The sequence below is a fragment of the Salmo salar genome, chromosome ssa11, assembly GCF_905237065.1.
Source record: "Salmo salar chromosome ssa11, Ssal_v3.1, whole genome shotgun sequence".
Classification (NCBI taxonomy): Eukaryota; Metazoa; Chordata; class Actinopteri; order Salmoniformes; family Salmonidae; genus Salmo; species Salmo salar.
The window spans coordinates 22,139,734-22,155,430 of NC_059452.1; the positions used below are offsets into that span (position 1 = coordinate 22,139,734).

At 41.5% G+C, this 15,697-nt stretch overlaps 1 protein-coding gene across 4 annotated transcripts; it reads right to left on the minus strand.

Moving 5' to 3' along the window:
- Window positions 1–557: 557 nt before the first annotated feature.
- LOC106562284 (interferon regulatory factor 8) lies at window positions 558–7,385 on the minus strand. Of its 4 annotated transcripts, none has more exons than XM_014127061.2 (9): window positions 7,163–7,385; window positions 6,716–6,889; window positions 4,606–4,789; window positions 4,226–4,317; window positions 3,865–3,973; window positions 3,085–3,132; window positions 2,568–2,972; window positions 2,255–2,370; window positions 558–1,712 (listed from the first exon to the last, which is right to left on the minus strand). In XM_014127061.2, exons 2-9 carry the CDS (start codon window positions 6,887–6,889, stop codon window positions 1,515–1,517), a joined length of 1,326 nt encoding a protein of 441 aa, XP_013982536.1. In that variant the 5' UTR covers window positions 7,163–7,385; the 3' UTR covers window positions 558–1,514. The 4 variants fall into 4 exon arrangements, with proteins under 4 accessions (XP_013982536.1, XP_013982534.1, XP_013982535.1 ...); XM_014127059.2 differs by having other exon boundaries at window positions 4,217–4,317; XM_014127060.2 differs by having other exon boundaries at window positions 4,226–4,320.
- Window positions 7,386–15,697: the final 8,312 nt, after the last annotated feature.

Genomic DNA, 15,697 nt, shown 5'->3' on the forward strand with positions numbered 1-15,697 from the left:
GCCAGCAATAAGAAGAACAAATAATGAATCCCCCACAGAAAGAATGGGGAGATCACAATGACCTTTGTCTCTCTTCTTCTGCTCTCATCCTCGTTTCTCCATCAGCCATGTCTTACTCACTGGGGATGTCCTAGGCACTAGTTTCCTTCCTCTATAGAAAATGTTGGCTGTTGTTCCATCACTAATATACTCATTCACTCACTCAGACACCCGTGATTTCACTTGTGGGATGTAAGTTCACTTGTGGGATGCATGTGAAGGAGTATTGTGACAAAGAGTGCTACTGCCATGGAACAGTCGGTGGTGGCTAGTATGGGTACACTTCTCTGGAAGATGCTTTTTTAGGCTGTAGCTTTGAAAGTATTCAATCAAATACACACACACAGAAATAATATGTAATTTTACCATTTATTCTGGCCTATGGTGTGCGGAATAGTTTTAGCTGTGGTTTTCAAGCCATCATCAAAGTCTCAATCAATGATACTTTCAGTAAGTGACATCTTCATTAATATTGCTGTATAACAGCTCATAAATAAAAAGCGAGCCAAATGAAGAGATTCACTGAAAAGTTTGATATTTATTTCAAAGTTTGAAAAATGAATTCAGAGTAAAACAGTGAGCAGAATACGATAGTAAAACCTATCTATATCAAATACAATCCAAGCAATCATGTTGCTGTTAAACTCTCTCATACAGTATAAGAAAAATATGTTTCTACAGTACAAATAGAACAAATGTAAAAGTGAAGGACATTCTACATATAAAGAAAATAGGTAATCTGGTGTACTTTTAGTTATGCTGGCCCTTGATTGTCCATGTTTAAATGTATATACACTGTGCTATGATGACTAGTATGGCGTATTGGATTGAATATCAATCAAAATTTCCATGATAAAAAATACATTAAAAGCAAGTGAGAAATCTGACAAACAAATCACACAAAAGCTAGTCAATCGATAGACACACAAATTCTAATATAACACTCAACACTTCAGGGTTTATTCAATCAACTTTACTGCTGTAGTAAATTAACCACATGTTGTTTAAATATTAATAGTGATGACCTTGATGATAGTAGGTTTACAAGACAGAATAGTTCAAATCACTATTTATTCTGAATTGTATTACATTTTAACAGTTTTTTTCTGGATTGGGGGAAACATGTGGTGTACTTACTGGGGTGGTACATTTGATGAGTAAACCCTTTAATACCTTTACAGCACCATTTGTAATACAGTTGTATAGTACTTCCCTTTCTTGAAACGCAGTGCCTCTGTAACACCCAAGCTGCATAGCTTTGGGTCCTATCAGTTCACACCTTGCAAGTGTTGGCTTTGTTCTGAGCCTCTATCCCATCTCTTTCTCCATTCATCAAAGTATGTCCTTGCTCACTGGCTCTGAAGAATTGAAAAGCATTGGAATGGTGTAAGCAACACCTGAAAGGTGTGACACCATATGTCATGTCAGTCCTTTCTTGTTATATCAATGAGGGGGAGTGAAGGAAGGTGCTCTGTTCAGGCGGTGATGGGCATGTTGTCCCTGTAGCAGGCTGCCCTCTGGGGGGCGGTGTAGCTACACAGGTCCTGGTAGATCCGGGCCATCTGCTCCCCGGCCTGCAGCTCGTCTGACTGGATCTCCAGGTTTGGACTGCTGTACTGGGAACGACGCATGCTCACCGCATCCAACAGCTGCTGGCAGTTCACTGGAGTGACCTGTGGCCGAGCACAGACAGAGAAAGAAGGAGAGAGGGAGAGAAGGAGAGGGGGAACTGTAAGCTCAGTCTGCCAGCTTCTGACAGTAGACTGGAGTGATCTGAACACAACCAGACAGGGAGAGAAGAAGAGAGGTAACTGTTAGCTCAGTTTGTATTTTTATGGTACACTCTTAGAAAAAAAGATGTTATCTAGAACCTTAAAGGGTTCTTCGACTGTCCCCATAGGGGAACCCTTTGAATAACCCTTTTTAGTTGCAGGTAGAACACTTTTGGTTCCAGGTAGAACCCTTTTAGGTTCCATGTAGAACCTTTTTGTAGAGGGTTCTACATGGATCCCAAAAGGGTTCTACCTGGAAGCAAAAAGGGTTGGGGACAGCCCGAAGAACCCCTTTGGAACCCTTTTTTCTAAGAGTGTAGTGGTGCCCTTTTGACCAAATCACCTTGAAGACTAAAGTTACCTCTATTTACTCAAACCCATTCTGGGACTGTGCAGGGGGATACCACATGTTTCAGTGATCCAGGGGATATAACCTCTGTTACCTGGACGATGATAAGTTTGCTCTTGGCTGTGCTGAGGTTATGAAGCTCCTCCCCAAAACACAGGGTCACAATGGGGTCAGGGGCGGGAAGCTGGCCCTCCTGGTACAGCTGGAGAGCTGGGACAAACAAAGCAGACAGAGAAGAACTTATTACACAGACAGAGAATGCTTCATCATAACTGCACACTGATGAGTGAAGGCATGTACTCCAAAGAGTATATGTCTGTCAGTCAAGAGTACATGTATTCCTGTCCTCTTCAGAGCACAACATCCTAAATCAACAACAAAAACAACATGAGTTCCTTTCTCCTCACCTTGGAGGAACCTTCCTGTGTCAAAAATCTTGACCACAGCATCTCTCTCCAGTTTGCAGGGCCCCCCAGGGCTGTAGTGGGGGCCCAATCCCCCCAGCCCGCTCCAGAACACACGGCTCTGGCACAGCCTCTTGATGAAGATGCCCTCGCGGTTGGCACGGACCAGCACGCCCCTCTCCAGGTGGCCCAGGAGCTTGCGGGTGACATGGCGTTGGCGCTCAACCTCGATGAGTTCAGCGGGAGGGAAACAGACGTTCTGCAGGCTGTCTGGGAGACCGTAGGGGGACCTGTGCTGGACCAAGGGAGGCTGACCCGGAGAGATACGACAGCCATCAGCATGAGATGTCACCACGCTGTCCATCAGCTTCCCGCCATAGAAGAAGTTAATGATCATCTGGGAGAAAGCTGGAAACAGAGGGAGGAAAGTGTTGAGTAAGCCACCGCATTGTCTTCCATTAAGTCTCGCAGAGGAATGGAAATAAATACATCTGTATTTAGAAATACTGAGGAAACATACCGGCATTGAAAGAACCCATCGGCGAGGGATCTTGATGCCCCGGGAAGACTGCAGGGTAATAAAAAGAAAAAGATAACTGACTTTGTGGTATAGATGTTTTCAATTCTGAAATTCAAACATTGCCTTCCTCTTACATATGCAGCATGCTCGTTAAGATGCAATGACCTTGAGTGACCGTGAAAAACATCTGACCCCTCTATCATGTCATGATTTGTCATTTCATCAAAAAATACAGCCCGTCAAGCACAACAGACTCACAGGCGGTGTGACCAAGACAAAAACACCATAGTAAGCAAAGTGCTAAAGGAAATGAGCAAATCCTTCCCCCTCTAGAATTCTAGAATCATGTAAACAAGCTTGTGTTAGAAGCCATAACTGCAAGGTAATGTCGCAGTTTTGCATCGCTATAGATACGCAGTTATTTTTAAAACGTATAAATCTCCACCTGTCACAAAGGAGGAACTGTAGCCTCATGCTGTAGCCTCATAGAACATACCACAATAATGCCCACTTTGATGCAGGACACATAAACATGCAAGTTTCTCTACACAATGTCCTCATGGCAAACAGCTAGACAGATACTTTTAACAAAGGACAATATGATGTATAGGCATTTGCTAACTCTAATTGAATTGATCAGATAATTGACATATGTTCCAGTCGCCACTGTATGAAAGTGTTTAAATGGACATGACACCACTGCATGTTGGCGATACTCCACTAGATTGGATGACACTGCTAAAGAGAAGAACCGTTGACTGAGTGGAGAAGGACCCTTACCACTGACGCTGCCCTGGGACCAGTACTCTGGGCTGGGCTGCATCCTACAGCCATCCTCCTGGGGAGAGTGGCTCCTCTTGATGATGCCAAGGTACTCATCACTGGAAGACTGACAATGGAATGACACACCATGCAATTAGTCTCTAATAACCATACATCAACAACCATACATATACAAGTTGCTTTAGAAACAGAAGAGGTAATAGTTGATAGTGGAGGATAGAGAGACAGAAAAGGAGGGAAAACTTGACAGACATTAAAACAAGAAAACAGAAAAACAGAGTGTGAAGTCGGTGAGAAATATAGACAGAAAGAGGAATGGAAGAAATGGATGGAAATAAGAAAAGCATACCTGTTTTACCTCTTTCATGAGTTCCTCCAGGTCTGCAGAGCTGCAGTCCATGTCAGTAGTGTCACCAGGGCTAGATGTCAAAGCTGCTGCTGCACTTTTACCTGCTGGAGCAGAGAGGACAGCATGGTTGTTAGTCTTATTATCACAGCTATTCTTTCTATTTACTACGGAAAAGGTTGACGGTCAAATGTAAATCAAGTTTTAGCAGAAAGTTGTCTTTGTCCGGATTTCTGAGTTTTCAACTCTGATCAAGGCAACATCCTGCTGCTGAAACATTAGTGACTTTTAATAAATCATTTGCATTGGCGCAATTTGACTCTACATCCATTCAATACAGGTGTTTATAATGTTTATTATTCTAATGTCTCCACAGTGAAATATGAACTCACTCTTCTGCTCCTCCTCGGGGACGATGCGGTACACCTTGTAGGGCTCAGAGATGTCCAGCTGGGACCTGTCTCCCACCTCCTCGAAGTCGGGGCTCTTATTGAGGGCACACCGCAGCCTGGTCTTCCATGTAGCAGGCTCAGCCTTCTCCCCCTCCTTAAACTTCCCCTTAAACACAGCCCAGGCCTGCAGGGAGGGAGCAGGTGCATTAGAACGAGAGCCATAGTAACATACATCCAAACATAACACATACCTGCTGGTGCTATCAACAACTTGTTATATTGAAAAAGGTCTGGAACTGAATGATAGAGATTACAAAAGTCCACGATGAAGCCATGCATAGAAGTAATTACAACTCAACTACTTTGATAGCGAGAATACAATTAATCACATGATAAATACAGGTAGGTTACATAAAACAAAGGTTGAATTGTAATGACATGAAACTGGATAGGTTCTGATTTAAATGATTTGTTAACTGTTAAGTTATAATTACATATAATTACACAAAGATATTAGATTTTCAATGTAATTTTTCTCTGCTTGTCTTATTATGACCATGGGCTCTATTTTAGCTGGCTCCAAGGAGGCGCAAGTGTCAAATGCAGATTAGTTTGCAATTTCATCATGTAAAAACTGGTACACTGGCACTTTCCAGCCATAACGCCAGGTTCAGCAATTTACCTGTCTAAAATCAGCTCACTTGCACTGAGGTAGGAGGGGTGGCAATATTTGAGGTGTGTCCTTAAAAACAAGCGCAAAAGTGACAATTTCATGGAGCGCAAATGGGATGTTAAGACTCACAAAAAGCAGGTTTTAACAGTAACACAGTTGATAATGGCATGGATTTTGAGCGGTAGCCTATCCAGGCATGATGCACAGTGCCCATGGAAGAGAGATGTGCTTTTTATGCCAGTGAATCTCTTATTTAGAAACATAAAAAAACGATTGGTTTCATTTACTTTAATTATATATTTTTTTTCATGAGCATAGCCTAACCTCCCCTTATTCAAGGCTGATTTAGCAGCATTGCATAGATGCATATTTTTTATCCTGGCCATTATCCAAGTAGCCTATGGATAAAGGGGTTTTAAATGGTCTGCTGAGAGTGCGTAGAAATATTTTGGAGGCTTTCGCCCTCATGCTTTTTCATTTTTCACAATTCACATACAATTCACATACCTACGTAGTTCATTTCGCTTGTTCAAGTATCCATCCTCATCTCCACAGAGTGCATTTCATCTGGTTACCAAAGACATGCTCCTCCAAATGTATTTAAATTATTGAGTCCTATAATGCATTATCAAAGGTAGGCCTAGGCTATATTTTGCTTATTGATAACGTGCCTCACACATACAATGCGATTTGCGGGAACCTAGTATTTTTTATTTTAGGAGAAGTGCGAGGCGTAAAGACATGTAGGCTATAAGCTAGGCTCATTGAAGCCAATTACAACACTGGTGACTGACAACATTTCAAACATAGGCTATTGAGCTAACTCTTTTTTTTACTGTTGCTATTACTCATTACTAGCCTATGCTATTTTATGAGCCGTAGTATCAATCCACAATGGACAAGCAGGAATTGGAGTAGATGGCAATGCAAAGATCATCAATAACCTACAGAACTTGAGACAAATGCATGCATTATTAAGCCATGGAATGCGTTGAGTGGCCAAGCCCTTGTCACACCTACAACTTGTTTATTCATCAAAACCCAGCCCTTTCGTGCCACTGCCAGCTATTGTGCTTATAATTCTGGCTGTGAAAACAGCACAAATATTTCTGACACACCCCCAGAACAAGAGATACTGCCAGCACTGAGGTTTAGTATTGTGTTATGTTTGCCCCATGACTCATAGATCAACGTATTGTCAATTATGTCATCATACTCTGCAATTAATGTGTAGCCTACAGGTGGTGAGAATGTGTTAGTTAAACCAACAAAACGTAATTCACACCTGCTCTATTTGTAGGCGCGGAAAAAAAGTGTGTTATATGTGCCTCTCCAAAAGTCGTGCGGAAGGCTACACATATCGGTGATCTAAATATACTCTAAAAATCCACCGCTATCAACACAATCCTCGTTTGAAATTTGTGTCAATGAACCTACCTTGAAGATAGAAGCGTCGACCTCCTGGTTGTAATCCTGCTTCCCAGCATGTTTCCAGGGGATACGGAACATAGTGCGGCTGTCATCCTCCCAGACCAGCCCCGGGTACTGGCCGCTGTGGATCTGCTCAACTAGCCACTGTTTCAGCCTCCGACCGCCCGGGTTTACTGACATCTGTCATAAACATTCATAAGACATGTCACTGTATGAGCTGAACGTTTGTTTTAATTTTATGCTTGTTTGTGATAATTAGGAACTTATTTCAAGAGAGAGCGAGACAGATATAGAGGGAGGGGGGGAGAGAGAGACAAAGAGAGCAAAAAGTAAAACAAGATAATAATGGTTTATTATTTCAAAACAACTATCATTTTCTAATAGCCTACGTTTTTATATAGGTAGCAAAGGGAACACGCTTGAAGAGTTTAAACAAAGACAACTAAATCTTACCTTTTGTTTTTGTATCGATACGTATTTTAGATATCCTTGAGATATCCTTCAAATAGCTTATTGACGACTATTGTTAAACCTTAATACCAAGTCGATGTCTCAGCGTCAATAGAATAAGTCTTTACTCGCATAACAGTTTAATATCTTCTTTCAGATGAATGAAGCATTGACTGCAAGCTGATTGGACGGATGCGTTTGATTTGTATCCAATAAGGTTTGGGAAATACTTATAGACAACCCAATCCGGAAGTCTTGTTCTTCGACGCAGAGGCATTTACAAGAAATCATCTGACAGGAGATATCGTAGGGTCTATGCCACAGTTGGCTACAGACGGCGGGGTATTGAACAATCCTGGATAATAATTAGTAAAGGATAAAGGGGATTTCACAGCGTCATAAAATACATTTTACTGTAAAAGTTGGCCCAACAGGTATTGTTCGTTACTAATCAAATCAAATCAAATTTATTTATATAGCCCTTCGTACATCAGCTGTTACTAAAACCCCACTTGTGCAGGTTTTACTACAGTTTAGGCTACATTCAAACATAGGCAGGGTAACGTTCAGGTTGACTGATATGTACGCTGAAATAGATGCAATTATAGTGTTTATCATGTTACCATGTTAATTCGTTTTTATTTCGTGAGTATAAGAGTGTAAAAAAAAAATAAAATACAAAGTCTCTAATGCCAACGTGCTTATTCATAGGCCTTATACTGAAAGGACTATACACTGAGTGTACAAAACATTAAGAACACCTTCTCTTTCCATGACATTTACTGACCAGGTGAATCCAGGTGAAAGCTATGACCTATAATTGATGTCACCTGTTAAATCCACTTCAATCAGTATAGATGAAGGGGAGAAGACAGGTTGAAGGATTTTTAAGCCTTGCGACAATTGAGATATGGATTGTGTATGTGTGCCATTCAGAGGGTGAATTGGCAAGACAAAATATGTAAGTGCCTTTGAATGGGGTATGGTAGTAGCTGCCAGTTACACTGGTTTGAGTGTGTCAAGAACTGCAACGCTGATGGGTTTAATCTTATTGGCAGATGATCTCTTGATGTACAGTTTAAGTCGGAAGTTTAAATACACTTAGGTTGGAGTCATTAAAAAAATTTCAACCACGCCACAAATTTCTTGTTAACAAACTATAGTTTTGGCTAGTCGGTTAGAACATCTACTTTGTGCATGACACAAGTAATTTTTCCAACAATTGTTTACAGACAGATTATTTCACTTATAATTCACTGTATCACAATTCCAGTGGGTCAGAAGTTTACATACACTAAGTTGACTGTGCCTTTAAACAGCTTGGAAAATTCCAGAAAATGATGTCATGGCTTTAGAAGCTTCTGATAGGCTAATTGACATCATTTGAGTCAATTGGAGGTGTACCTGTGGATGTTTTTCAAGGCCTACCTTCAAACTCAGTGCCTCTTTGCTTGACATCATGGGAAAATTAAAAGAAATCAGCCAAGACCTCAGAAAAAAAATTGTAGACCTCCACAAGTCTGGTTCATCCTTGGGAGCAATTTCCAAACGCCTGAAGGTACTACGTTCATCTGTACAAACAATATTATGCAAATATAAACACCATGGGACCACGCAGCCATCATACCGCTCAGGAAGGAGACGCGTTCTGTCTCCTAGAGATATACTTTGGTGCGAAAACTGCAAATCAATCCCAGAACAACAGCAAAAGACCTTGTGAAGATACTGGAGGAAACAGGTAGAAAAGTGTCTATATTTACAGTAAAAAGAGTCCTATATCGACATAACCTGAAAGGCCGCTCAGCAAGGAAGAAGCCACTGCTCCAAAACCGCCATAAAAAAGCCAGACTACGGTTTACAACTGCACATTGGGACAAAGATCATACTTTTTGGAGAAATGTCCTCTGGTCTGATGAAACAAAAATACAACTGTTTGGCCATAATGACCATCGTTATGTTTGGAGGAAAAAGGTGGATGCTTGCAAGCCGAAGAACACCATCCCAACTGTGAAGCACTGGGGTGGCAGCATCATGTTGTGGGAGTGCTTTGCTGCAGGAGGGAACTGGTGCACTTCACAAAATAGATGGCATCATGAGGCAGGAAAATTATGTGGATATATTGAAGCAACATCTCAAGACATCAGTCAGGAAGTTAAAGCTTGGTCGCAAATGGGTCTTCCAAATGGACAATGACCCCAAGCATACTTCCAAAGTTGTGGCAAATGGCTTAAGGACAACAAAGTCAAGGTATTGGAGTGGCCATCACAAAGCCCTGACCTCCCTCCTATAGAAAATTTGTGGGCAGAACTGAAAAAGCGTGTGCAAGAAGGCCTACAAGCCTGACTCAGTTACACCAGCTCTGTCAGGAGAAATGGGCCAAAATTCACCCAACTTATTGTGGGAAGCTTGTGGAAGGCTACCCAAAACATTTGACCCAAGTTAAACAATTTAAAGGCAATGCTACCAAATACTAATTGAGTATATGTAAACTTCTGACCCACTGGGAATGTGATGAAAGAAATAAAAGCTGAAATAAATCATTCTCTACTATTATTCTGACATTTCACATTCTTAAAATAAAGTGGTGATCCTAACTGATCTAAGACAGGGAATGTTTACAAGGATTAAATGTCAGGAATTGTGAAAAACTGAGTTTAAATGTATTTGGCTAAGGTGTATGTAAACTTCCGACTTCAACTGTACCTGACCAATATTGAAAACTCAATGCACCCTTTGCAAAAAATATTTACATAATATTAGAAAATCTCAGGATATAATATTAACACGGAAAAAAACAAAATAATGGAAATAGGATTTTTTTTTTAAATACTCACGATATACAGCAATACTTTAAGTGCACCACAAAAAATATAAAATACTTAGGATACTTAATAAGTGACAACAAACTACAAATATATACAGATAACTTTATTCCATTACTCAACAATATGAAAGCAGATCTAATTAAATTCAATTGTCTTCCCATAAATCTTACAAGTAGAATAAACTCTTTAGAATGGCATAGCTGACTAAGTTTTTGTATTTATTTTTGGTAATACCAATACAATACCAACCGAAGACGGTCTTAAAAAAAAGTGTACTCAGTCATAACAGACTTTATATGGGAAAATAAAATGCATAGAATAAAAAGGAAAGTTTTACATCTTCCTAAATTTGAGGTTGGTTTTAACCTTCCAGACTCAGTAAAGAGGAAAAATGGGTACATACTGAAGATGCGCATGCTCATCCCCAGAATCTTTTCACGTGTCTATTTTCAAAGAATAAAGCTAAGAACACTATCACAACATGGAAGAAAATTAAACGTATTCTAGAAGAACCAATATCACTTCTTAAAAACACAACCTTATGGAACAATCCTTGGAGAGCTTTTCAGAATTCACAGATAAATTAGTCAACATGGAAAACTAAAGGCATAGAAACCGGAATTGACTTGGTAACAGGAAATACATTTATTTCCATGACAGAATAAAAAATCCATGCAACTTAAAAGTGAGATATCACAAAACGTATATATTTGAAAACTTTTGGGCATCAGGGCAACCTTGAGGGAATCTTATTTGAGTCGGATAAAGGATGTTCATATGATCGGGAAGATAAACGCACGAGGTGGCTAAAAACAGACCTCCCTCCCATCTTCCACCAGCTTGCTACCTATGGCCCGGCTAGCTGTCTGAATCTCACTGGACCCTTTGATCACTCGGCTAAGCATGCCTCTCCTTAATGTCAATATGCCTTCTCCATTGCTGTTCTGGTTAGTGTTTATTGGCTTATTTCACTGTAGAGCCTCTAGCCCTGCTCATTATACCTTATCCAACCTCTCAGTTCCTCCACCCACACATGCTATGACATCTTCTGGTTTCAATGATGTTTCTAGAGACAATATCTCTCTCATAATCACTAAATGCCTAGGTTTACCTCCTCTGTACTCACATCCCACCATACCTTTGTCTGTACATTATACCTTGAAGCTATTTTATCGCCCCCAGAAACCTGCTCCTTTTTCTCTCTATTCTGGACGTCACAGACGACCAATTCTTATAGCTTTTAGCCGTACCCTCATACTTATTCTTCTCTGCTCCTCTGGGGATGTAGAGGTGAATCCAGGCCCTGCAGTGCCTGGCTCCACTCCTACTCCCCAGGCGCTCTCTTTGATGACTTCTGTAACCGTAATAACCTTGGTTTCATGCATGTTAACATTAGAAGCCTCCTCCCTAAGTTTGTTTTATTCACTGCTTTAGCACACTCTGCCAACCCGGATGTCCTAGCTGTGTCTGAATCTTGGCTTAGGAAGTCCACCAAAAACTCTGAAATCTTCATCCCTAACTACAACGTTTTCAGACAAGATAGAACGACCAAAGGGGGCGGTGTTGCAATCTACTGCAGAGATGGCCTGCAGAGTTCTGTCCTGCTATCCAGGTCTGTACCCAAACAATTTGAACTTCTACTTTTAAAAATCCACCTCTCCAAAAACAAGTCTCTCACCGTTGCCGCCTGCTATAGACCCCCCTCGGCCCCTAGTTGTGCTCTGGACACCATATGTGAACTGATTGCCCCCATCTATCTTCAGAGCTCGTGCTACTAGGTGACCTAAACTGGGACATGCTTAACACCCCAGCCATCCTACAATCCAAGCTTGATGCCCTCAATCTCACACAAATTATTAATGAACCCACCAGGTACAACCCCAAAGCCGCAAACACTGGCACCCTCATAGATATCATCCTAACCAACGTGCCCTCTAAATACACCTCTGCTGTTTTCAACCAAGATCTCAGCGATCACTGCCTCATTGCCTTCCTCTCCATCTTAAATAAGCATGCCCCTTTCAAGAAATTTAGAACCAGGAACAGATATAGCCCTTGGTTCTCCCCAGACCTGACTGCCCTTAACCAACACAAAAATATCCTGTGGCGTTCTGCATTAGCATCGAACTGCCCCCGCGATATGCAACTTTTTAGGGAAGTTAGAAACCAATACACACAGGCAGTTAGAAACGCCAAGGCTAGCTTTTTCAAACAGAAATTCGCTTTGTGCAACTCCAACTCTAAAAAGTTCTGGGACATTGTAAAGTCCATGGAGAATAAGAACACCTCCTCCCAACTGCCACTGCACTGAGGATAGGAAACTCTGTCACCACCGATAAGCCCACTATAATTGAGAATTTCAATAAGCATTTTTCTACGGCTGGCCATGCTTTCCACCTAACTACCCCTACTGCATTCAACAGCACTGCACCCCCACAGCTACTCGCCCAAGCCTCCCCCATTTCTCCTTCTCCCAAATCCATTCAGCTGATGTTCTGAAAGAGCTGCAAAATCTGGACCCCTACAAATCAGCTGGGCTTGACAATCTGGACCCTTTCTTTCTAAAATTATCTGCCGAAATTATTGCAACCCCTATTACTAGCCTGTTCAACCTCTCTTTCGTGTCGTCTGAGATTCCCATAGATTGGAAAGCAGCTGCTGTCATCCCCCTCTTCAAAGGAGGTGACACTCTTGACCCAAATTTCTACAGACCTATATCAATCCTACCCTGCCTTTCTAAGGTCTTCGAAAGCCAAGTCAACAAACAGATTACCGACCATTTCGAATCCCACCGCACCCTCTCCGCTATGCAATCTGGTTTCAGAGCTGGTCATGGGTGCACCTCAGCCACGCTCAAGGTCCTAAACGACATCGTAACCGCCATCGATAAGAAACAATACTGTGCTGCCGTATTCATTGACCTGGCCAAAGCTTTTGACTCTGTTAATCACCACATCCTCATCGGCAGACTCAGTAGCCTTGGTTTCTCAAACGATTGCGTCGCCTGGTTCACCAACTACTTCTCTGACAGAGTTCAGTGTGTCAAATCGGAGGGCCTACTGTCTGGACCTCTGGCAGTCTCTATGGGGGTACCACAGGGTTCAATTCTTGGGCCAACTCTTTTCTCTGTATACATAAATGATGTCGCTCTTGCTGCTGGTGAATCTCTGATCCACCTCTACACAGACGACACCATTCTGTACACTTCTGGCCCTTCTTTGGACACTGTGTTAACAACCCTCCAGACGAGCTTCAATGCCATTCAACTCTTCTTCCGTGGTCTCCAACTGCTCCTAAACACAAGTAAAACTAAATGCATGCTCTTCAACCGATCGCTGCCTGCACCTGCCCGCCTGTCCAGCATCACTTCTCTGGACGGTTCTAACTTAGAATTTGTGGACAACTACAAATACCTAGGTGTCTGGTTAGACTGTAAACTCTCCTTCCAGACTCACATCAATCCTCTCCAATCCAAAGTGAAATTGGCTTCCTATTTCGCAACAAAGCATCCTTCACTCATGCTGCCAAACATACCCTCGTAAAACTGACCATCCTACCAATCCTCGACTTCGGCGATGTCATTTACAAAATAGCTTCCAATACCCTACTCAACAAGCTGGATGCAGTCTATCACAGTGCCATCCGTTTTGTCACCAAAGCCCCATATACTACCCACCACTGCGACCTGTACGCTCTCGTTGGCTGGCCTTCGCTTCATAATCGTCGCCAAACACATTGGCTCCAGGTCATCTACAAGACCCTGCTAGGTAAAGTCCCCCCTTATCTCCGCTCACTGGTCACCATAGCAGCACCCACCTGTAGCACGCGCTCCAGCAGGTATCTCTCTCTGGTCACCCCTAAAGCCAACTCCTCCTTTGGTCGTCTCTCCTTCCAGTTCTCTGCTGCCAATGACTGGAACGAACTACAAAAATCTCTGAAACTGGAAACACTTATCTCCCTCACTAGCTTTAAGCACCAGCTGTCAGAGCAGCTCACAGATCACTGCACCTGTACATAGCCCATCTATAATTTAGCCCAAACTACTACCTCTTCCCCTACTGTATTTATTTATTTTATTTATTTTGCTCCTTTGCACCATATTATTTATATTTTATCTCTGAACTTTCTTCAAACTACAAATCTACCATTCCAGTGTTTTTCTTGCTATACTTTATTTACTTTGCCACCATGGCATTTTTTTGCCATTACCTCCCTTATCTCACATCATTTGCTCACATTGTATATAGTCTTATTTTTATTTTTTTCTACTGCATCATTGATTGTATGTTGTTTTACTCCATGTGTAACTCTGTGTTTTTGTATGTTGTCGAACTGCTTTGCTTTATCTTGGCCAGGTCGCAATTGTAAATGAGAACTTGTTCTCAACTTGCCTACCTGGTTAAATAAAGGTGAAATAAATAAAAATAAATAAAAAATATACAAAACCTAGAGAGCATATCCAACTGACAATCTCTTAGAAAAAAATATAAACTGTTGAAACCAAGACTTTAAAAAATTGATGTTGGCACAAAATGGAAGGAAAGTTGGAGCATAACTAATGAAATTACAGCTAACAAAAATGTACGCTTAATCCAGTTTAAGATGATGTATAGAATTTATTATACAAGAGACAAAATTCACAAATTCTACATTACAATGGCAGAATAATGTCTTAAGTGTAAAACGAATAATGACTCAATAATCCATGCTTTGTGGATGGAGCTAGAAAGTTGGCTGTCAGAAGTATTACAATGAAAACTTAATTTTTATCTGTCTGTCTGTATATTTCAAGACATGGCATAGTGAGATACCCGATGGGTGGGACAATTATCTTCTCATCATTCATCTTGAAAAAATGGATACAGAAAACTTGGAAATCAATCAATCCACCATCATTAACACAATGGAAAAATTGAATGATTTATTATTTAAATATTGAAAGTGCGTGGGCTATGGAGGGGGGAAAAATTGTGCAGTTTCAGGCCATGTTGAAAGTGATTCGGGCACTGGAGATGGGGGTGTGTGCTAGTGGGTCTGGCCAGGTCAGGTGGGATGTAGTTAATGTTTGTATGATGTTGTCATTTATGTGTATGTTTTCTATTGTTTATAAAATCTTACAAAAAAAAAGAATGGTTCACCACCCAAAGGACATCCAGCCAACTGTGGGAAGCATTGGAGTCAACATGGGCCAGCATCCCTGTAAAACGCTTTCGACACCTTGTAGTCCATGCCCCGACGAATTGAGGCTGTTCTGAGGGCAAAAGGGGATGCAAGTCAATATTAGGAAGGCATTCCTAATGTTTTGTATACTCAGTTTATATGCAAAAAAAAAGCCTGCCTCACATCAGATAGCCGATTTCATCTGACTAACATTAAAACTTTATTCTACACAGCAATGGTTCAGTGGTTTCAACAGGTACTGCAGGGCTGAATATTAGAGGAGAGGGTTAACTTGTTGTGCCCAATCCTCAGTATTGTGATCACACAGCCTTAGTATGTATCATTTCGAAACTAAGAAAAGCAGTTGTGGTGGAGGTAAGGTCCCATGTCCAGGGTGCGTTTTGAGGATTTGAGCCATGTCGTGGTCTGGCCTCACCTGTACGGAGAGGGGGACTGTTTGGGGAAGCTGGGGGTGGCATGGTCTCTGGGTCAGAGAGGGACTTCTCACTGAGGGGAACAGAACAGAACACTAATTGTTACTACTGTGTCCATG